This window comes from Drosophila sechellia, chromosome X, assembly GCF_004382195.2.
Source record: "Drosophila sechellia strain sech25 chromosome X, ASM438219v1, whole genome shotgun sequence".
Lineage (NCBI taxonomy): Eukaryota > Metazoa > Arthropoda > Insecta > Diptera > Drosophilidae > Drosophila > Drosophila sechellia.
The window spans coordinates 1,306,081-1,325,413 of NC_045954.1; the positions used below are offsets into that span (position 1 = coordinate 1,306,081).

The window sequence follows — 19,333 nt, forward strand, 5'->3', positions numbered from 1 at the left end:
AGCACAGTCCACATCTTAATTTATTGCTTAAGCTAGCCTAGTTCTAAAGTACAATGAAATATTTGTTGAGGTCTCCCCGTGCAAGTGAGCGGACCATTGGCTTTCGTTAGTAGCTGTAGCCGAAGTATTGCTTGTAAAGGGTCACAGTCATGCCAGCGTCGAGGTGGAAGATGTCCGGCAGGCAGATGCGGCGCTCCTGCTCGTAGACGACCATCAGCTCGCAAACTTGCGCCCACACGGGATCGTAGAGACGCCGGATGAGCTGGCAGTCGAGCCGGGGGCGGACCAGCGCCTGGACTACGGTGTGCAGTAGGGCAGGGGTGGCGTTCTTGTCGAGAAACGCGGCGAATGGGCTGCGTCCGAGGCACAGCTCGTAGAGGACTAGCCCCAGCGACCACACGTCCGACTTGAAGTCCACCCTGCCCTGGCTGGACATCGCCTCAGGGGCCATGTACATGGGCGTGCCCATCCCCGCCTGCAGTTGAGTGCTGGGCGCATGGACGTTCGCGATCCCAAAGTCTGCGATCTTGACGCGGTCGTTGGCGTCGAGGAGCATGTTCTCGGGCTTGATGTCTCGGTGGATGACGCAGCGGATGTGCAGGTACTCGAGTCCCACTACCATGTCGCGAAAGTAGCGCATCAGCCGGTCCTGATTGACTCCCCCGGTGCCCGACGGCAGCTGCTGGATGACATCCCTCAAGGTGCCGTTAGGCACGTACTCCATCACGATGTTCACAGTGCCCGCGTGGCTAAAAGAGCGCAGGAACTCGACGATGTGCGGGTGGCGCAGTTGCGAGATTATGTACACCTCCTCCTTGATCAGTCCCAGCTCTGTCTTCGGATTCCGGACGATGATCCGCTTCACGCACACCTTTCTCTCCGGCTGTCCACGCACCTCGATCTGGTGGCAGAGGAAGACCCGGCCAAAGGTGCCCTGGCCCAGCACCCTTACCGCACGCAGCTTCGAGTCACCCAGTTCCATCTCGAGTGCGCAGAGTTCCGAAAGCGTAATCCGCGATCGCGCCTTTATGTACAGTTAGCCAGCACAAGCGCAAGCGCGCCATCTATCGATTGCTTTGAAACAAGAGATGCACAGTTCCATCGGAAAAAGCCGAAAACTCGGAACCCCCATATGAAAATGGCTAATCTGGCCAGCAGCAACAGTGCTCAAATTAAGTAATTAGTAGAGTCTGGTTAATAACCCAAACTAACCCATTGTGAACTAACCCCATTCGAAAAGTCCATCCCTTTAAAACTTATTATCCTAAATTAAAAATGATATATTAAGCGGGGTGCTCGGTTCTTGGCAATAGGATCTAAGCATAGGAGAATGATGGGGGACTAGGAAACAAGCCTTTTACTGGATTCCCGAACCAGTTGGTGCTATTCCTTTGATTTTCATTTCGCAGACTTTGTAAGCGGCGCTTCCTGTCAATTTAAGGAGTTATATAAGGAGATTTATCGCCAGATTGATAATTAAAACTGCTCGACATGTCGGGTGCATGTTGGACATGGACTCCGCAGACTGTAGACTGGCGGCGTGGTGGCGTTTTGGTTTGTTATGCAAATCGTGCGACTGGGAAAGCAGTTTACTTTTACTTTTCAAATCGATTATATGTGCACACAGCCGCCATTTCGTGCCCGCCCAGAGCACACTAACCCAGTAAATCGCTCCAAGTGGTATTTTGGCATTCGGAACGAAATGGGTTTGGGCTATGCAGCTCGCGAGCTTCCCAAGTGGAGTCGTTAACCCGCCGCCGAAGTCATTATCTAATGGTAATGTGCTGCATTTTAATTGCTCACTTCGTTCGTTTATCGATCGGAGTGGACGCACCTTTCACCCGACACTTGCAGCTTGCAATGGGGATTGCGAAAAGCCCTTCTCTTCATCCATTCATCATTAATCATCAGGGATTGGCCCATGAGTGAACTGTCGCGAGCAATCGGGAAGTTGTCTATCAGTGGTTATCGTTGGGATTGGGAAAACGATTACCAATGGTGATAAACTAATAGAATTGCACCGATGATCGATCCAATTAGCCTATAGCTGGTTTTTAATGCCCGATCATTAGTGCTTGTCCTTGGAATTCAGGAGGATCTATCACGTGGGCAAAATTGATTACATTCGGCCTTTCTTCCCGTTTTGTGATTTTTTCTATTTGGCTATCTTTGACCGTCTAATTGCCTTGCACTTGCATCGAATTTTTCAACGTCAACTGGTTTTCCAGCTGGGTGGTTGTTAACCCGTTGATTGACAACGGGTTTCGGTTTCTCCTGCGCAGGAAACTGGCCGCCGCCGCACCAAAGGCCACATGCCGTATACGTAATCCGCTTTAATTGAACCACTATCGCACGCACCTATTTTCCAAATTTTCCAAACAATTGTGGCAGGCAGCGGTCATAAATTACAACAACAGACTGAAGTTCGTTGCCGTGTGTTGCCATTGTTGCTGCTGTTGCACATTTCACATTTCGCTTGCCACAACTCCAGCTACAGGTTGGCCAGCGTTGGTGGGATTGGCCCAAACCGGGTATAAATCGAATCTGGTCCCGAACGGAGAGCCACATTCAGTTCGCCACTGCCAAGAGGAGCACTTCGCGTAACGGTCTACAGTTTCGAATATTTTTTTGATTGTGCCCCAGTGTGTGATTCAAAAGCAACCAGAAAACCATGCTCAAGTTGGCTGTAAGCACCAAAAAACTTTACAAACATAGATTCTTTCAAGCCAATAAGATAGTTTATGAAAAACAAGAACCAAATATATTTCGGAATGGAAAATGGAATGGAAGTTCTCTCAACCACCTCAATAACAACTTGGAAATATATTTAGCATTCAATTTTTAGTTTAAAATGGAATACCGCATTGACTACATTACCTATTCCTGCAGATTCCCTGCCTGGCCCTTCTGGCCTTGAGTGGAGCTCTGAAGATCCACGACTACCACCAAGGGCACGAGGAGTACGAGCACCACGACCATCATGAGCATCACGAGCCGGAGCACCATGTGAAGTACGAGCCGGAGCACGAGGAGACGGAGCTGCACCACGAAGTGGACCACAAGCACGCCACCTCGCACCAGAGCGTCAAGTTCCACCACTACCATGCCGTGCCCGTCTACATCAAGAAGGAGGACCAGCACCTGGTGAAGAAACCCATCGAGATCGGCGGCACCAAGCAGAAGCTGAAGATCCTGCACCCAAAGAGTGAGCACAACCACAACCACGGACTGGTGCTCGAAAACCACAGCGAGTCGCACCACGAGCACGGCCACTACGAGGAGCCGGTACACCACTCGGAGCACTACGAGCACTACTCCCACCACGAGTAGGACTTGGACTACCGAATCGAAAAGGCCAAAACGAGCTGTGGGGATTTCGTTAGCGTTTAAGGATTTGCTACGTTAATTTTTTTGTGTTAATAAAGCGTTGACCTAGAGTTTAGAGTACCACCCAAATCAAGAGATATTTTATTGCTTTAACTTTTTTCACAGTGTATTTAACTGCTCAGGTAAATTTCGATAACGATCTACCGATAGTTGAACGTGCGATGAATTCAGTACGACCGCTTGTGGTATTTCTGTGTTCTGGTATATTTTTAAGTTCAGCCCTGGCGAAAAATTGTTTTTGGTATAACAGCTATAAGTGCTGAATAAATTCACTAATAATTTTAACAATGACAATTACATAGAAAATAGTTTCCAACACTTGATGCCTTCCAGAGGCGGACGGTATGAGTTATCGAACTATCAAAGGACTGCTGGCCCCCGATAGGTTCCGATACAAATTGCCCCGCTATCGAAGAAGAATTGACTTCGATTGTATATCGTTTGGAAACGCAAGAAGTGCACAGAACTCGCTGTTTTCCGGTGCAGTTAGTGAAGAAGTTTGCTAAAAAGTGAGTATTTTGCACCTGCAGAGTATTTCGTGGCCGCCGCTGGCTGTTTCCCGTAGACTCCGTGCTGCCCACGCTTTTTCGTGTTGCTTTTTTCGGCTGCAGGGCCCCAAGCCAACGAACACGGACGCATCGAAGCCGTGAGTATATGTGCGTGCGTGTATGGGCGAGTGCGCGAGTGTTGGTAGTTAACTTTTCCAGCAGCTTTTTCCAAGTGTTGCGGGCAGCGCCGGAGTTGCTATTGGGACTCCCTGGTACGGATCCCTGAATAGACCAGGGCCGGGCAGTGGCAGGCTACCGAGTTCAACCGCATTCCAGCAAATTTGGCGCCTTCCCTCCTCCTCCGTCTCCTCCCCCTTGACTCGGCTGCCGAGATGTACACACACATATTCGGATTCTGATTTTGCCGAGAGTGCAGTTCCGGAGTCGCGAGTCCTGAGCTGCGCTCAATCTGCATCCTGCAGCCGCGCAACAAGGAGCACCGCTCGTCCCTACTGCGACTCCCAAACGGAATCCCTCCTGAGCTTCTTGGCGAGCTAATTGATTTGCACTCTCTTGTATCGTTGCAGCTCGTTGTACCAACTACGACGCAAACAAGCAAGAAACCCAGACAAACAGGAGCTATCAAAGCTTGACACAGAAGGTCATGTCCAACGCGGATAAGATGCAGGACCAGGAGCACGACGACGAGCAGTCCTCCGACGTAGAGGTGAGTTTTTGGATTCGGTTAGTGAGCCGACGAATCTGTTTTCACGCGTCTATTCCCGACTATTTGCTGCAGGGATCCGGCGATAATGTGGGCCGTGATGACGGCACCGACGATGACGACGACAGCAACGGCAACATGCAGCAGGAGAATGGAGATGGCGACAACGGTGGTGACGGCCAGGAGCACTCTGGCGACGAGGAGCAACACCACGGACAGGACAACGAGGGCAACGATAACTCCGCAGGCCAGCAGCAACAAATGCAGCAAGTGGACCGCACCAGCGCCACCAATCTGATCATCAATTACTTGCCGCAGGACATGACCGACCGCGAGCTGTACAACCTCTTCAGCGGCTGCGGGCCCATCAACACCTGCAAGATAATGCGCGACTTCAAGGTAAGTTCGGTTGTTGGCGCCTGAGTGCCCAGAATACCTGGTGAACTGCACGTAACAGGTGCCATCCCTGTCGCACGTTGCATACACACGAATGCAGCTTACACTCCCCTCTGCTTTGTATGCCCGCCAACGGAACAGACCGGATATAGCTTCGGCTACGGCTTCGTGGACTACAAAACGGAGTCGGACTCGGAGGACGCCATCCAGAAGCTTAATGGCTTTTATGTGCGCAACAAGCGATTAAAGGTGCGTTATAAGCCCCCGGAATTCCCATGACCCCGTTGTGACTCTTCTTTTTCGTCTCCCTCAGGTGTCGTATGCTCGACCGGGTGGGCAGTCCATTAAGGATACGAATTTGTACGTCATCAACCTGTCGCGAAACATCAACGACGACATGCTCGACCGCATCTTCTCGCCCTATGGCCTGATTGTTCAGCGAAACATTCTGCGGGACAAACTCACTGGACGACCGCGCGGCGTTGCTTTTGTGCGGTGAGTACGGAGTGCGATCTGCGTGAGCAGCATCCACGATTCGAAATTAGGTCACGGTGCTCAATTCCCGTCCAGTGTGCCCCACTTAATTATATGCTCACAAAAATCCACGTCCAAATTCATTATGAGTTCGACTGATGGCTGAACTACGCTTACTTTGATTTCCCATTTGAAACCCGCTTTCTTGCTTGCAGTTACAATAAGCGCGAGGAAGCTCAAGAGGCGATCAAGGCGCTTAACAACACGGTGCCGGAGGGCGGATCCCAGCCAATCTGGGTGCGACTCGCCGAAGAACATGGCAAGGCCAAGGCGGCCCAGTTTATGGCCCAGATCGGAGGTGGCAATGGTGGCGGAGGCGGTGGTCCGCCGCACATGGGTCCAGGTGGACCGATGCACCCACCTCATCACCACAATAATCACCATCACAACAACCACCACAATCCGCATATGCCGCCGCATCATCATCAGCCACAGCATCCACACCAGCATCCGCAGCACCATCCGCAGCTGCACCACATGCAGCACCACCATCCCAACAACCACAACAACAATCACCCCAACAACCACCATCATAACAACAACAACAACCACCACAACATGGGCGGCCCGCATCCGCACCACATGCAGCAAATGCACCCGATGGGCATGAACATGGGCATGGGCGTGAACATGGGAATGGGCATGGGCATGGGCATGCCCATTCACGGAGGCGGCGGTGGTGGTGGTGGCGGCGGCGGTGGAGGCGGTGGTGGTAACTTCCACCACATGGCGCACAGAGGTAGATCAAATAGAACAACACGATCTCAAAAACCGCATCCATATAATCATGCACAGAAATTTATTTAAACGCCATTAATTTCTTTACACGATATTAGCTGCATCTCACAGGTGAAGTGTTCATGCTGCCATTGCCGATTTGCAGCCGATTCCCCAGCCAGCCGCATCCCGTAGGCAATGGCATTTGCCATAGCCCCAACAAGAACAGCAGATTCCGTTTAGGCCGCCGCTCGCAAGCCTCCAGAATAACCATCAGATATATTGCGCATTCGGTGGCAGATCCCGCTCCCACTCCGACTACCTAGTGCCGCTCTACATCCCAGCCGCCGCCCATCCATCAGTCGTTTCCTTCTCCTCCCCAGCTGCGTCACTTTCGGCCTACCCAGCTGTTTTGGCCGTGTATGTTCCGGTGTATGCCACGGTTCCGGTCTCTGTTCCTGTTGCTATGGAAAGAGCCAGTCCACAAGATTAAAGTGAGTGCAGACGGAGGCGGCGGAAAGTTTACGGCGGTGGCCACATGGTGGTAGCGATTAGAATTAGATCGAGTGCAATCGGAGGAGGGAAGAGGAGATATTACCCAGAAGCAATATCCAATAGTAGCCAACTCTCTCGCTCTCTATGTGAATGTATGTATCTTGCTATCCATTTATGTATATCCATATCAGAGAGCCAGGATTGGTTGAGACCATACGATATAACCCGAAACCATACTGGCCAGGAATAGCAAATCCAAGCATTGGCAGCAAGAGGCAAAGCAAAGGTGCACGGCAGACATAAGCAGTACCACAAGAACACTATCACAGAATTAAGCAGAGCAAATTGAGATGCATAGCGTGTATAAAGATGTAGGAAATAATGTTCCAAAGTTAACCAGCCCACACAATCCCCAACAACACACACACACACACATACACATAAAAACGGTCGGAGTCGAATCCTTGATCGAACCACATAAGAAAAAATTCCAATGAGTTTGTATGAGGAACAAACAAAGCCCCAAACGCAAACCATCAGCCACTCAAGACGAGACGAGAACGCAACCAAAACTCAAATATAACTTCCTGCACTCATCTCCAATTCACGAAACAAACTTCGCACTTGGTGGATTGCGAATTGTAAATGAATTGAGTAACTGCACGGATACAAAGCCCCAAGGTGTGGCGACTATTCCGGCCGGATACTGTGAGACGGACGGTACAGACACGGATATATAGAGAGACGGACCTTTTGACAACGGACAGAAGACGCTTGTTCTGAATAGACGGTTAATTTGTAGACTTATAAGGAACGTCGACAGCGAGGTTTCGTTCGCGTCACTTGCTTTTTACTACATTATAAATAAATTATTGATGTACTACCAACAAACCAAGAACAAGAACACCACACTATACAAACACCTATATATTAGATAATATATATGAATGATGTATAAACACCCGAACTTCGGGTAAACTTCCAACAAAAACCCGACAAGAAGATGGCTGAATATGAAATAAACTTGAAATTTTCCAACCAGCATACCCGTGGGACCCAGAGGTCCGAAATTTTTTTTGTAGTATTGATAATCTCTAAACGTAAATCCTAGTCTCGTAGCAATATCATAGTTAAGGTGACTTTTTTTTCTGAATAAACTTAACGCGCGAAAGAAATACATGTATTTAAACCTTAAATCCTAAAGTTTATAATAAACGAACACAAATTGAATTCTGAGTCTGCGAGCGAGATGGTGCGATGCAGCCTCAGCGAAAGAGAGCGAGAGAGATGATACAGATTTGAGGTACAGTCAGCACAGTACAGTGCGGATCAGAGCTTAAGTTGACGATATTGTTGTAAATTGATGTTAGGCTAAGCAAATAAATAGTTAAAATGTTCAATTTTCGCTTAGCTGAATCCTATTCGTCGTAAGACCGTATTTACACGAAGATTACATACTAGTCCTTAAGCGGTTCTATTCGACAGGTGAAAACAAGAAGCTGTGGCAGCCTTTTACTACGAAAACTAAAAAGAAAAATACAAAGCTGGACATATACACGCATATTTGTGAACAAACTGAATTTTACCATACATCTTTGAGAATTTTAGGGCAGTATTCTTGATAATCTATATTGAATGTTGATCTACACTTAACGTTGCACAAAAGAGGTATCTTTCTGACCTATGCGCGTGGAGTGGGATCCAAAAATCAACTTGGTGTAATAAATGTGTATTTAAATCACAAAACGGGCATCTTTTCCCTTTCAATTGGACATCAGTTAGTTACGACAAGGCACACCTAGTTCTTTTGCGAGCTCAACTATTTCAAATTTGGTTTACTTTAGCCATTAATATTGCTATTTATAGATTCAGCAGAAGCAAGAAGGTTTTAAATTGCGCGCCACTGCGGAACCACCTGGCATCACTGGCCGCCACTTATCGATAGCTACTGGAAGGCGAGAGTGAGAGGATGAGAGGGCGCGAATCAGCTGCTGGAACGAGTGTTGTTGGAAGGCAGTGTTGTTGGAAGTGGCAGCGCCTTCCAATGTCAATTAAATAAGCAAAACGCGAAGAAAAGCCAAGCGAAAAGGAGAGTCTCGTTGCCGCGCTCGAATAAAAATCCAGGAAATCAGTATCAATTCAACCGCCCTTGACACAACCACAACCACTTTGTCATCCGAATCCGTATCCGGGCGAGGTGGCACGGCTGGCAGGAAGAACGTAACGTGAGTGGATGCTCTGTTCTATTCTATTCTGTTGATTCAGCGGAGTACACTACGCAATAACCGATAACGACCTTACCACCGCTCCCCTCCCCGCGCCACTCCGCAGCGGAGCAGTGGAGCACCCCCAGTCCAACCAGGAGCTACCTGCTCGAGATGCCCCAGATGAGGGCTGCGGCCGCTGAGGCGGTGGCCGCCGGCAGCGCCAATGGCCAGCCGCTAGTCAAGATCGGTCATTACCTACTGGGCGCCACCCTGGGCACGGGCACCTTCGGCAAGGTGAAGATCGGCGAGCACCAGATCACACGCGTCAAGGTGGCCGTCAAGATACTCAATCGGCAGAAGATCAAGAGCCTGGATGTCGTGGGCAAGATCCGGCGTGAAATCCAGAACCTAAAACTCTTCCGCCATCCGCACATCATCAAGCTGTACCAGGTGAGTTCATGGCTCCAAGCCTATACATGTTTCCAGGAAACTGGGTTACTGGTTTCCTTTTCGAATTACGCTGGCCAGCTACTAATAACAATCAAGCCGCAGTTTCATAAGCAAAAAGGCAGGAGATGCCCAAAGGGGAAAATAGCTTTTCCATTACAATATTTTAGAAGTTTGTTTATCTATAAAGTACACGTTCATGCCGAGTCAGCCGAATTTGGTTGCGGAAGGCAAATGCATACCTAGAAACTGGACTGGGTCACTGGCCAGACAATCGCAACAAACATACAAGCCAAACTTAAATGAGCATAAAGTTAGGAAAGAACGTCTATAAATGTAGGGGGTCAGCTTTGGTACTAGAAGCACATTTCCCCTGGATTTTCGGATTGGATCAGTTACCAATTAGATTATGCAGGGTTCAGGGGAACCTAGGGACGACTGCAGTCATCAGCTGATATAAACGTGCTTGCTAACCTTTCCGTAACTCTCCGAAGGTCATATCGACGCCGTCGGACATCTTCATGATCATGGAGTACGTGAGCGGCGGGGAGCTGTTCGATTATATTGTGAAGCACGGCAAGCTGCAGGAGCACCAAGCGCGCCGCTTCTTTCAGCAGATTATTTCTGGCGTGGATTATTGCCACCGGCACATGATCGTGCATCGGGACCTGAAGCCAGAGAACCTGCTGCTCGACCACAACATGCACGTGAAGATCGCCGACTTCGGGCTCTCGAACATGATGCTGGACGGCGAGTTCCTGCGCACCTCGTGCGGCTCGCCCAACTACGCTGCCCCCGAGGTGATTTCCGGCAAGCTGTACGCCGGGCCAGAGGTGGACATCTGGTCGTGCGGCGTCATCCTGTACGCCCTGCTGTGCGGGACGCTGCCCTTTGACGATGAGCACGTGCCCACGCTGTTCCGCAAGATCAAGTCGGGCATTTTCCCCATTCCCGAGTACCTCAACAAACAAGTGGTCAATCTGGTGTGCCAGATGCTGCAAGTGGACCCGCTCAAGCGGGCCAACATCGACGAGATCAAGAAGCACGAGTGGTTCCAAAAGGACCTCCCGGCCTACCTCTTCCCCTCGTCCATCGAGCAGGACTCCAATGTGATCGACACCTACGCTGTGGCAGAGGTCTGCACCAAGTTCGGCGTCAAGGAGACCGAGGTGCACAACTCGCTGCTCAGCGGCGATCCGCACGATCAGCTGGCCATCGCTTACCATCTGATCATCGACAACAAACGCTTCGCCGACGACGCGGCCAACCAAATAAACGAGATCAACAACTTCTTTGTGGCCGGCTCTCCACCACCGCCGCCGCCTCCGCCCGTTCCCCAATCATCGATGGACCACCAAGCCCCTCTGGCCACCGTGACCGTGGGCGGAGGCACCTCAGCCAGCTCGGGCACCGCCACACCAGTGCCACCAGTGGCTGGAGGCACGCCTAGCAGCACCATCCCCATTCGACCGCATCCGGAGCGGATTGCGCCGATGCGGGACCGTCAACTGGCCATGTCCGTGCAGACATCTGGCGGCGGAGCCTTCCCGGAGAAAACCGCACGTGGCGGCACTCCCATCAAGCGCGCCAAGTGGCATCTGGGCATCCGGTCGCAGAGCAAGCCCAACGACATAATGCTCGAGGTATACCGAGCGATGAAGGCACTCAGCTACGAGTGGAAGATCATTAATCCGTACCACGTTCGGGTGCGCAGGCAGAACGTGAAGACCGGCAAGTTCTCGAAGATGTCACTGCAGCTGTACCAGGTGGACGCTAAGAGCTATTTGCTCGACTTCAAGTCGCTGACCAACGACGAGGTAGAGCAGGGCGACGACGTCATCATGGAGAGCCTTACTCCGCCGCCGCTTAGCGTGTCCGGGGTGATGTCGCTGCAGCCGACCGGGCACCACACCATGGAGTTTTTCGAAATGTGCGCCGCCCTGATCATTCAACTGGCTCGCTGAGGATGAGGTGACCGCCGTCGGCCGCAGCGGACCGGATGGGATCTTCTCGGCTGGCGATCCGCACTCGTACCGCCCTGAGGATTGACCATTGCCCGGAAGACACAGTCCCACAAAGGAAAGCTGGAGTCTGGCCTTAATCACTTGACTAAGTTCTTGCATTCGTCCCAAACCCTGCTAAATTCAATCGGAAACGATTTCGATTCGGAATGCGCCTTTTGTCCGATTTTCGAGCATCTAAATAAAACTAACTCTTTTGCTTCTGTTGCCGTCACGCTAATGTTAAAGAGAGAAACCCAATGTGCAATTATCGGTAGTTGAGAATCGGTAGCAAGAGTTGGGAATAGATTTAAAAAATGGCCTTCTACTGGACGACGAAACAAGAGCTTGGGACTCCGACTCCAGCTTTCCTTTGTGCGGCTGTGAAATCCACATAAAATGTTATTGAACTCGGACTCCGCCAACCGCCGTTGCCGCTATGCTACCGTTACCCGCTTTGCCGTATCGATTTCCGCTTTCGGTTAGTCTAAGTCTGTAGGTTCCGCCCGGTCGGCGGGCTTCGATCCGTTTATGTTTTGTTCTGTTTCTATTTCGATTTATGTTTATAAACAAGTTGAGTTATTATCCAAACCGCATGTGCACGTGGATGTATTTGTATTATGCCTAACGAATTGTAATTGGAACCTCGTCTGGGGAAGCTGTCAGATAACCAGATGTGGACCAAGTCTTATGTATCTGTATCTGAACCAACCAAACAATAAAGCTATCCATTAATATTCTAAATCGATTGTGGACCAAGTGTGAATTAAAAGTAGCCATAATTAAAGTTAGTTTTATTGCATATTAAGGTATGTTGTGCACATTCTCTCAGCATCGATGATTGCAAATCCTGCCTCGGCATTGGGCAGTTCCAGTCTCCTGTTTCGTGTGTAAAATCATAGCATCCCCGATCTAATCCACCTGTGCACCGCATCGCCGCTCCAGCTCACTACTGCTTCTGCTGTTGCTTCCGCTTCAGTTTGTCGATTAGCGTCTCGATGCTGTTGGCGTCCACCAGGCCAATGAACTTGTCCACCACGACGCCGTTCCTGAAGGCCAGCACAGCGGGCACGGCCTTCACCTCGAAGGTCTCGACGAGATCCAGGTTCGTCTCCACATCGATGACCGCCAGGTCGATCTCGTTCGAGTTCTCCAGCAGCTCGAGCATCTTGGGCGTGAGTATCTTGCAGGGGTCGCACCACTCGGCGTGGAAGTTCACGATCACCGGGTTGTCGCTGTTGATCACCTGCGGAACAAGGCATTATACATAGGTGGTTAAACATACTTTACAATTGGAGTGCTCTGCTCGGAACTAACGAAACACCTCATTGTCATCCCCATAACGTCACCATAACGTCGAGTATGCCAGATTAAGCCACTTATAGGCATAACGTCATAGCGGAAAAGGGGAGATGGGGCTGCGGCTGCCGGGGTGACTATAGAGATTGATTGGCAGCAGAATACTGCAGTTTTCATATAATAAGTGATTCATACAATTGTAGCCAGTGGCTGCTATATTAGTAGTTTTAAATTCCGGCTACTCTGAGATTGCTGTGTTTGGTCTTCAAATAATGTGCGTGTGTGTGTGACTCACGCTCCTCTTATCTCGCCTAATCCAACTGCAATTGATAACTCGGCAATGGAGCGATATGCTGGAGGGTCTTCTGCAGCTGACTCCCGTTTCTTCGTGGACGAAGCGGCTGGCTGAAAGGGGTTCAAACCGGTATCCAATGTTTTGGGGCTCATTTGCATACACGAGCACAGGCCCAAAACAAAATCGAAAACAGAACCGAGGCGAGTGTGCGCACACATATGTTTGTATCTACGGACGGGTCCACGGCCAAATACGTCATGGGGTGGATCCGTCCCCTTCCCCTGCCCACCCCATGCTCCTCCCAAGTAACCCAAACCCAAGCACGTAGGCCAGCGCACAAGGTCGTCGTTCCCTCCTGCCGTTCCTGTCCATCGCAACCCGTTCCGTTGCATAATCCTGACTCACCTTCTGATCGAACTCGTAGTGGTCCTTGATGACCAGCATTTTGTGGAGGTGCTGCGACTGCGACAGGTACTTCTGGGTGACCCTGGCCGCCTGGGGCGCCATTCTTTGGCCGCTGCTCTTCGCTCCAATGGAGCAACAGGCCGCCAGACGTGGCGCGATTCCCTCGGCGGCGATCTTCAGCATTGCGGATTGCGGGGATTCAGTGCGGGGGCGGATGCGTAACACGGGCACTCTCGCAGCGATTAGATTGCGGGCAGGGTCTCGGGTGTCCGTCCAACTGGTTGTTCCGTACGTGATGCGTATGCCTTTAATGTTTGTTTATAAACTCTGGGCGAGCGCTGCACAACACTAGCCAGTGCTCGGCGTTGCCACCTCGCGGGCACTGAAACCACTTGGAAATCAACTGTTCTTGTATGACAGTTCGGAAGATTCGAATTGTGTTAAAATATTCCGCTAACAAGAGTATTAATTGCACACCAGGGACCCAGCATAAGCTTATCTTATCTTACTCTGCAACTTTGTATGTCATGTGGTGAGCATTGCGTCTATACCAATTCCTTGCCTCCAACAATGTTTATTTTTATCCCTGTGCCTAACGTCTTCTGCAGCGAAGAACGTTTCCAGCAACGGCACTCCGTACTCGAAGCAGCCCAACCGTTTGAATTTGGCGCCCTGCTCTCTCCTTTCTTTTTACGCTCTCTGGCACGGGATTTTCACTGCTCGCAACAACAAAATCTGGCATTTGACGTCGCGCGTTCGCTTCCCCCGTTTCAGCAGCGTTGCCGCCGGAAGCAGAGTGTTGTTGTTGCCGTTACCGTTGCGTCGTGTTGCGTTGCGTTCTTGTTTGCTGTGCCGATTTTATTGTTATTTGACATCGGTCGCGGAGCGTGCGGTGCGGAGCAGTGCTCCTCTTTTTTTTCTACTTTTTGTTTAGTTCCGGGCCAGGGGGCGGTAAGTCGAGAAACGGCCACGAGCGTCCTGCCACTGCCAGTGTTACTGTTACTATCAATGTTACTGTTAATGTTAGTGCGACCCACTCGAAAACAAGCGCACAGGTTGAAAGTTGATCTCAGAGCATATGTGCGCGGAAAAGTGCTGCATTGGCTGGAAAAACACTGCGGAGGTTGTTTCGTTTCATGCGGTCAGGATGTGACGGGAGTAAATTCGCAGTCCAAGATTCCAATTGAAGTTTCATGCTCTGTTCCTTTCCTCTCCTTTTTGGGTATGTGTGTGTGTGTGCTTGTGACCGTCGCGTGTGAGAGTGCGCGTTTTCCACCCCAGGAGCGCGCGCTTGGAAATCGAAAACGCGGTCTTGGTGTCGGGATTGGATTCGTTTCGAGTCACACCCTCCCCCGGGTGATACTTGTTTCATGAAGCAGGGATTCCTTGGCACAGCTGTTTGCGCCTTCTTCTCTTCCTACTTCTTATTTCGCATTTATGTCATCAACACATGCTTTCCACACACACACATACGACACACATCAGACACACCAGACACGTGCGCACTCAGCCCAAAGCTTTATCCTTCGAGCAAAGCTCTCACTCGATTGTGACTCGTGCTTACGACAAAGTCGCAGTTTTCTCTCCTCCTTCTTCCTTGTGTCGAAGCGCGTTTATTGTTGTTTGTGTTTTGTCCTCCGCTTTCCTCGAATTAACTGTTATCGATTGACGGCGAACCGAAGCCGATGATGGAATTCTAACGAAAGGAGTGGAGCGGAGGAGGGGTAAACTGAAAAATGAAATTCTGATCCGAAGCCACAGTTTCAAAGTATTTCTTCGCCAATATCTACATATTTTGATTTTGTTATTCATAATGAAAGTGTTACTGCCATTCGAAGCTTTTCGTTTGTAAGTCAGTCTGCAGCTCTTAGTCCCATATGTGTAAGAATGTTATAATATACGAATTAGAACTTCTATGTATATCTCTATGCGCCTACTCGCCTTGTTCGATTATTTCGAAAACAGTTCCTCGAGAAATATTGGAAAACTACAAACGAAAATTGGAAAAGCTGGAGCACGGAAAGGGGAGCGGGGCAACTTTTATGGTGATGCCTTTGCCTAAAAATAGCAACGCTCGCCCAGCAAACGTCTCATTTTTCCAAGTGTGCTTCAAAAATGAATCGTTTCTAATTCTCCAAGTTCCCATTACGATCGCCGATTTTCCATGTGCTGCGATCTGATCTGATCGCATCCAATCCGATCCGATCCCATTCAAATCGATCCCATTTGATCTGATCTTCAGTGATCTAAATCCGCATCCAGATCGCCGTGGCACGGCTTCGAGTAGCACGCAGCGCCCCGTAGAATCTAATTTTGGGTTCGTCTTGAGCAGGTTCACTTGGTGTCTGGATGGCGGTGCCCACTCCGCTTTCCCGATTTCATTTCCAGCCCCATGCCAGGCCATGCCACTGCGCCACTGGCTAAATATAGAGCCCCGACTTCGACTTCGGCTTAGTGCGTCGGGATGGCCTGTGTGCCTGCAGAAGGTGGGGAGGGAAGTTCAATTACCTTTAAATGGATTACACAAACAACCAGGAGGGCAGGGGAGGGGCGGAAGCCTATATTAAACACTGGCACGCACTCACACCCCAGAACTAGATAAAGCAACGCAAACAGAGCCAACCAGGCAGAGGCGGAGCCAAGCGATCGGGCCTCTGATCCGACGCCTCCCCCTTTCTCGGCCTCCTGAGTCCCGGAAAAACGGGAAAAGCGGAGCAGAGGATGGGTGGCAAGGGGGGCGGTGGTGCTGCGATGCTGCCAAAAATAAATTTGAACTCAAATCGCAGCGTCAGGCGCGAGGGGCGAGGCGACCGGGTGCCAAGAAACGCTGCCAACGCAACGCATTTGCCTCCAAAGACCGGCCCATGGCAGTCTCCTTTCGGGCCGGGGCCATCGGCTCCTCTGGCAGCCCAGCCGGACCCAGGCAAACGGTCCTCGGAACTCCAATTGGACAACTGAAGTTGATGTCGCAATTGATCTTGCCAGGTGTGGCAGAGGCCAGCTCAAGGATGGCATTGGGCACTGCGAAGTCGCGGAGGGGACCCAATGGACGTGGCCATGGGGAGCAGAGCAAGGAGACGGGGGAGGTTACGTGGACGACCTCATTAGTCTCGAGTTTCCAAAAGCGCACGCACACCAGCGTGTCCGTGCCCACAGGGAAGACGGGGAACGGCCGGAACGCCGAAATGGAAAATGGGAAATCGAAAGTGGAATATGGTTTTCCATGCGCTCGGACCCATCAATTTTCATCATCGGCGAGAGAGCTTAAACAGCGGCTATTTGTAAACGAAGGCATCTGTTAGGCAGCCCGCACAGCGTGCCCGCCGCCCGATCCGCCCACCGCTTCTAGCCAAAATCCAAAAGCCGAAAACCAAACCAAAGCGATCCAAACCGATCCCTCTCTCGCATTTCCCGCTCCCCCTGCCTGCACCGCGCGCGGTGGGACTTTGGGGCAGCTATTTTTAAAGTCGAAAATACTTTTCAGCTGCCAAGTTGTGAGATGCCAAGTACAGTTGCCTTCTCAGATCAGATCAGGTCGGGTTGGTTGAGATTGGTTCCCATCACGGCACAGCGCACTCGGCATGCGGATTGAGCATCCTTGAGAACCAGGAGCTCCTCGGCTGGCGGTCCTGCGAAGGCGTGTTGTCTTCAAGCGCTCAAGTAAGAACTGGCAAAAGGGTCTGTCTCTATTCTACTAACCAACTTCTTCTGCACTCCCTTTCCATTGAGACGCAGTACGAAAGCTAACCAAATGCGATACTCAAAAGCTATCCTGGTGTCCAAGCCCGAAACTCCAGTTTAGCTAACCTGTAGGTGGGGCAAGGGTTGACCTCTTGTTTGAAAAACGTATTGGGACTGCATATTCCGTGAATCCCAAGATCCCACAGATGCGCCATCCATGCCAGGCCTGCTTATCCCTGCTTTTCCCGTTGGCCCGCTAATCTGCTGCCGATGCTTTTCACTTGCCTCTGGCTGTGGATGTGGCTGTGGCTGTGCGCAATGTAAATTCGTTTTCCCGAAGCTCCGCTCTTTCTCTTTCTCTTGGACAGACGCGCAGGCATAGCTAGAGATACAGATACAGACGCAGACAGACTCGGATGCGGATACAGATACTCGAAGGCGAGAACGGGAGCGGGCACAGATACAGATGCGCGGCGGCAGAGCAGAACTTTCGGTTGGAAATTTGCCAACCCCTCATGGCGCTTTTCGATGCGATCAGCTCGACCCCAATAGACGGGGACTGGCCGGCACGGGGGATTGGGGGGGACGTGCACCTTCGGAGACGCGGCCAACAGGCTGCTCGGACCGCTCGAGTCTCGGTATTCTGTGGCTGAATTCCGAATTCGCTTTTAGTATCAAATTAGACTGCGACGGCTGCTCTTTGAGTGCGGCCAAGAACGGAGCAACACCGGAGCAGAGCACTCGATTCCCGAATCGGGCCAGTTCGGAACGGTAAGCGGTTGGCAGCGGTTACCCGGTAACGCTAACGGGTGCGGATGCGGGTATCGGGTACGAGTATCGGGTAATTCACGCTCTCGTCTCTGCGCTTTGACTTCGACTACTGTTCTCCGTCTCGCGTCTCTTTCGATTGGATACTGGGCAGTACCATGGGATAGTGAGGTGAAGGGGTGGTTGGAAAAGGTTGGGGCATCATTTGTTTTGCATGCCAAGGCGCGTGGGCGGCGGACGCAGAGGAAAGCGGATGAACAGGGCCAGCTCCGAATGCCTCTGGTTTTCTTCGATTTCTTGTTGTTTGTTTGCAATCGTGCAGAGCACAGATCTGCGTTTTCTTCATTCGTCGAATTCTTGATTCGTCATAGGCATATATCCCCGAATCTATACACATTGTCCGTATATATAAACATACAAGCGTATGGCTACGTCTTGCTATATCTCATTAACCCCCCTTCCCCCTCTGTAAATGGGTACATCCTTGAGACAACGGGCTTGGAGTTGGCAAGCCACTGGTTCTACCCCTCGAGGTTTCCCTTGCATTTGTACCTATGTTTTCTTTTCAACTTGAGACTGGCTTGGGGCTGTCAGATTTTGCTCGATATAATAAACATAAACAGAAATACAGTCAATGACACTTGAAACTTCTGTGATTAAGGAACCCATCAAGATACTTTGCCTTGGTTAAACTCCTTGCTTGGGCTTCACAAAACTCGGCCTTATAGACCAAAAATTATTTGGCCTGCACACGCAGGCCGTAGCTTATCGAGTCCGTCGGATCAGGTGGAGAGTGCTCGCTTGGCGGTGGGTGGGCGATGTTTGGTGAGTCACCCAGCCGACTTCCAAGTTGTCGTGGAGCCACAAGCCCACCTTAAGGCGATAAGATAATGCCGGGTAGCCGTGCAGCCAGATTAGATATTAGTTTCAGTGCGGTTTCAATGAGGCCTAGCCAGGGGTTTTCCTCTCTTCGCTTCTTTCCCTTGGCGAAGAGAGGGCGCGATTGGGCAGGTTTCAGTTCAGTTCTGTTCTATTCTACCCTGCTCTATTCTGATCTGATCTGCCCAGATAAGAGGGCCAGAATCGTTGGATCGCACATCGCACAACGCGGGCCAGAAACTCGAGTCAAGAAGTCTTCTTCTGTTTCTGTGTCTGTGTCTGCTTCAGTTTCTTATTGTGTGCTGTGTATCCATGTGGCGTATGTGCCTGCGCTTTTCCCCGACGCTTTTCCCCCGCTTCTTCTCCGTTTATGTTTACGTTTTGGCGTGATTTCGTATTAACAAATTCACTTCTCTATGTATTTTTAATTTTAGTCCAAGGTTTAAAGCAACAACTGTGAGCAGTGAAAAAAAACAGAACGAGCGTTCAGCTATAAACGATATCAAACCCAATAGGAAGAAACGCACACAAAGAGCCGAAAACAAAGTCTTCGGCAGAGAGCGCTGAGTGGGACGGAGACGGGAAGAGGCAATAGCTAGCGGGACAGCGAG

The 19,333-nt window shown here is 50.6% G+C and overlaps 6 protein-coding genes across 8 annotated transcripts; 4 read left to right on the forward strand and 2 right to left on the reverse strand.

Moving 5' to 3' along the window:
* Positions 1 to 2: 2 nt before the first annotated feature.
* On the reverse strand, positions 3 to 1,422 carry LOC6615974 (CBL-interacting protein kinase 25). Its single transcript, XM_002040305.2, has one exon. It carries the CDS (start codon positions 980 to 982, stop codon positions 107 to 109), a length of 876 nt encoding a protein of 291 aa, XP_002040341.2. The 5' UTR covers positions 983 to 1,422; the 3' UTR covers positions 3 to 106.
* Positions 1,423 to 2,280: 858 nt separating this feature from the next.
* On the forward strand, positions 2,281 to 3,456 carry LOC6615975 (histidine-rich glycoprotein). The gene is made up of 2 exons (XM_002040306.2): positions 2,281 to 2,686; positions 2,890 to 3,456. Exons 1-2 carry the CDS (start codon positions 2,672 to 2,674, stop codon positions 3,328 to 3,330), a joined length of 456 nt encoding a protein of 151 aa, XP_002040342.1. The 5' UTR covers positions 2,281 to 2,671; the 3' UTR covers positions 3,331 to 3,456.
* A 333-nt stretch (positions 3,457 to 3,789) lies between these two features.
* Positions 3,790 to 8,141, forward strand: LOC6615976 (sex-lethal homolog). Of its 2 annotated transcripts, XM_032725844.1 has the most exons (7): positions 3,790 to 3,896; positions 4,463 to 4,602; positions 4,675 to 4,998; positions 5,137 to 5,244; positions 5,309 to 5,490; positions 5,685 to 6,268; positions 6,379 to 8,141. In XM_032725844.1, exons 2-7 carry the CDS (start codon positions 4,540 to 4,542, stop codon positions 6,570 to 6,572), a joined length of 1,455 nt encoding a protein of 484 aa, XP_032581735.1. In that variant the 5' UTR covers positions 3,790 to 3,896; positions 4,463 to 4,539; the 3' UTR covers positions 6,573 to 8,141. The 2 variants fall into 2 exon arrangements, with proteins under 2 accessions (XP_032581735.1, XP_032581734.1); XM_032725843.1 differs by lacking the exon at positions 3,790 to 3,896 and adding an exon at positions 3,928 to 4,033 and having other exon boundaries at positions 5,685 to 6,435.
* A 629-nt stretch (positions 8,142 to 8,770) lies between these two features.
* On the forward strand, positions 8,771 to 12,139 carry LOC6615977 (5'-AMP-activated protein kinase catalytic subunit alpha-2). 2 transcript variants are annotated; one of them, XM_032725840.1, is made up of 3 exons: positions 8,772 to 8,966; positions 9,073 to 9,398; positions 9,890 to 12,139. In XM_032725840.1, exons 2-3 carry the CDS (start codon positions 9,120 to 9,122, stop codon positions 11,357 to 11,359), a joined length of 1,749 nt encoding a protein of 582 aa, XP_032581731.1. In that variant the 5' UTR covers positions 8,772 to 8,966; positions 9,073 to 9,119; the 3' UTR covers positions 11,360 to 12,139. The 2 variants fall into 2 exon arrangements, with proteins under 2 accessions (XP_032581732.1, XP_032581731.1); XM_032725841.1 differs by having other exon boundaries at positions 8,771 to 9,398.
* A 22-nt stretch (positions 12,140 to 12,161) lies between these two features.
* On the reverse strand, positions 12,162 to 13,724 carry LOC6615978 (thioredoxin, mitochondrial). The gene is made up of 2 exons (XM_032725845.1): positions 13,395 to 13,724; positions 12,162 to 12,641 (listed from the first exon to the last, which is right to left on the reverse strand). The coding sequence occupies exons 1-2, from the start codon at positions 13,575 to 13,577 to the stop codon at positions 12,345 to 12,347; spliced, it is 480 nt and encodes a 159-aa protein (XP_032581736.1). The 5' UTR covers positions 13,578 to 13,724; the 3' UTR covers positions 12,162 to 12,344.
* Positions 13,725 to 17,097: 3,373 nt separating this feature from the next.
* On the forward strand, positions 17,098 to 19,328 carry LOC116802197. Its single transcript, XM_032725846.1, has 2 exons — positions 17,098 to 17,846; positions 19,157 to 19,328. The coding sequence occupies exons 1-2, from the start codon at positions 17,542 to 17,544 to the stop codon at positions 19,287 to 19,289; spliced, it is 438 nt and encodes a 145-aa protein (XP_032581737.1). The 5' UTR covers positions 17,098 to 17,541; the 3' UTR covers positions 19,290 to 19,328.
* The last annotated feature ends 5 nt before the right edge of the window (positions 19,329 to 19,333 follow it).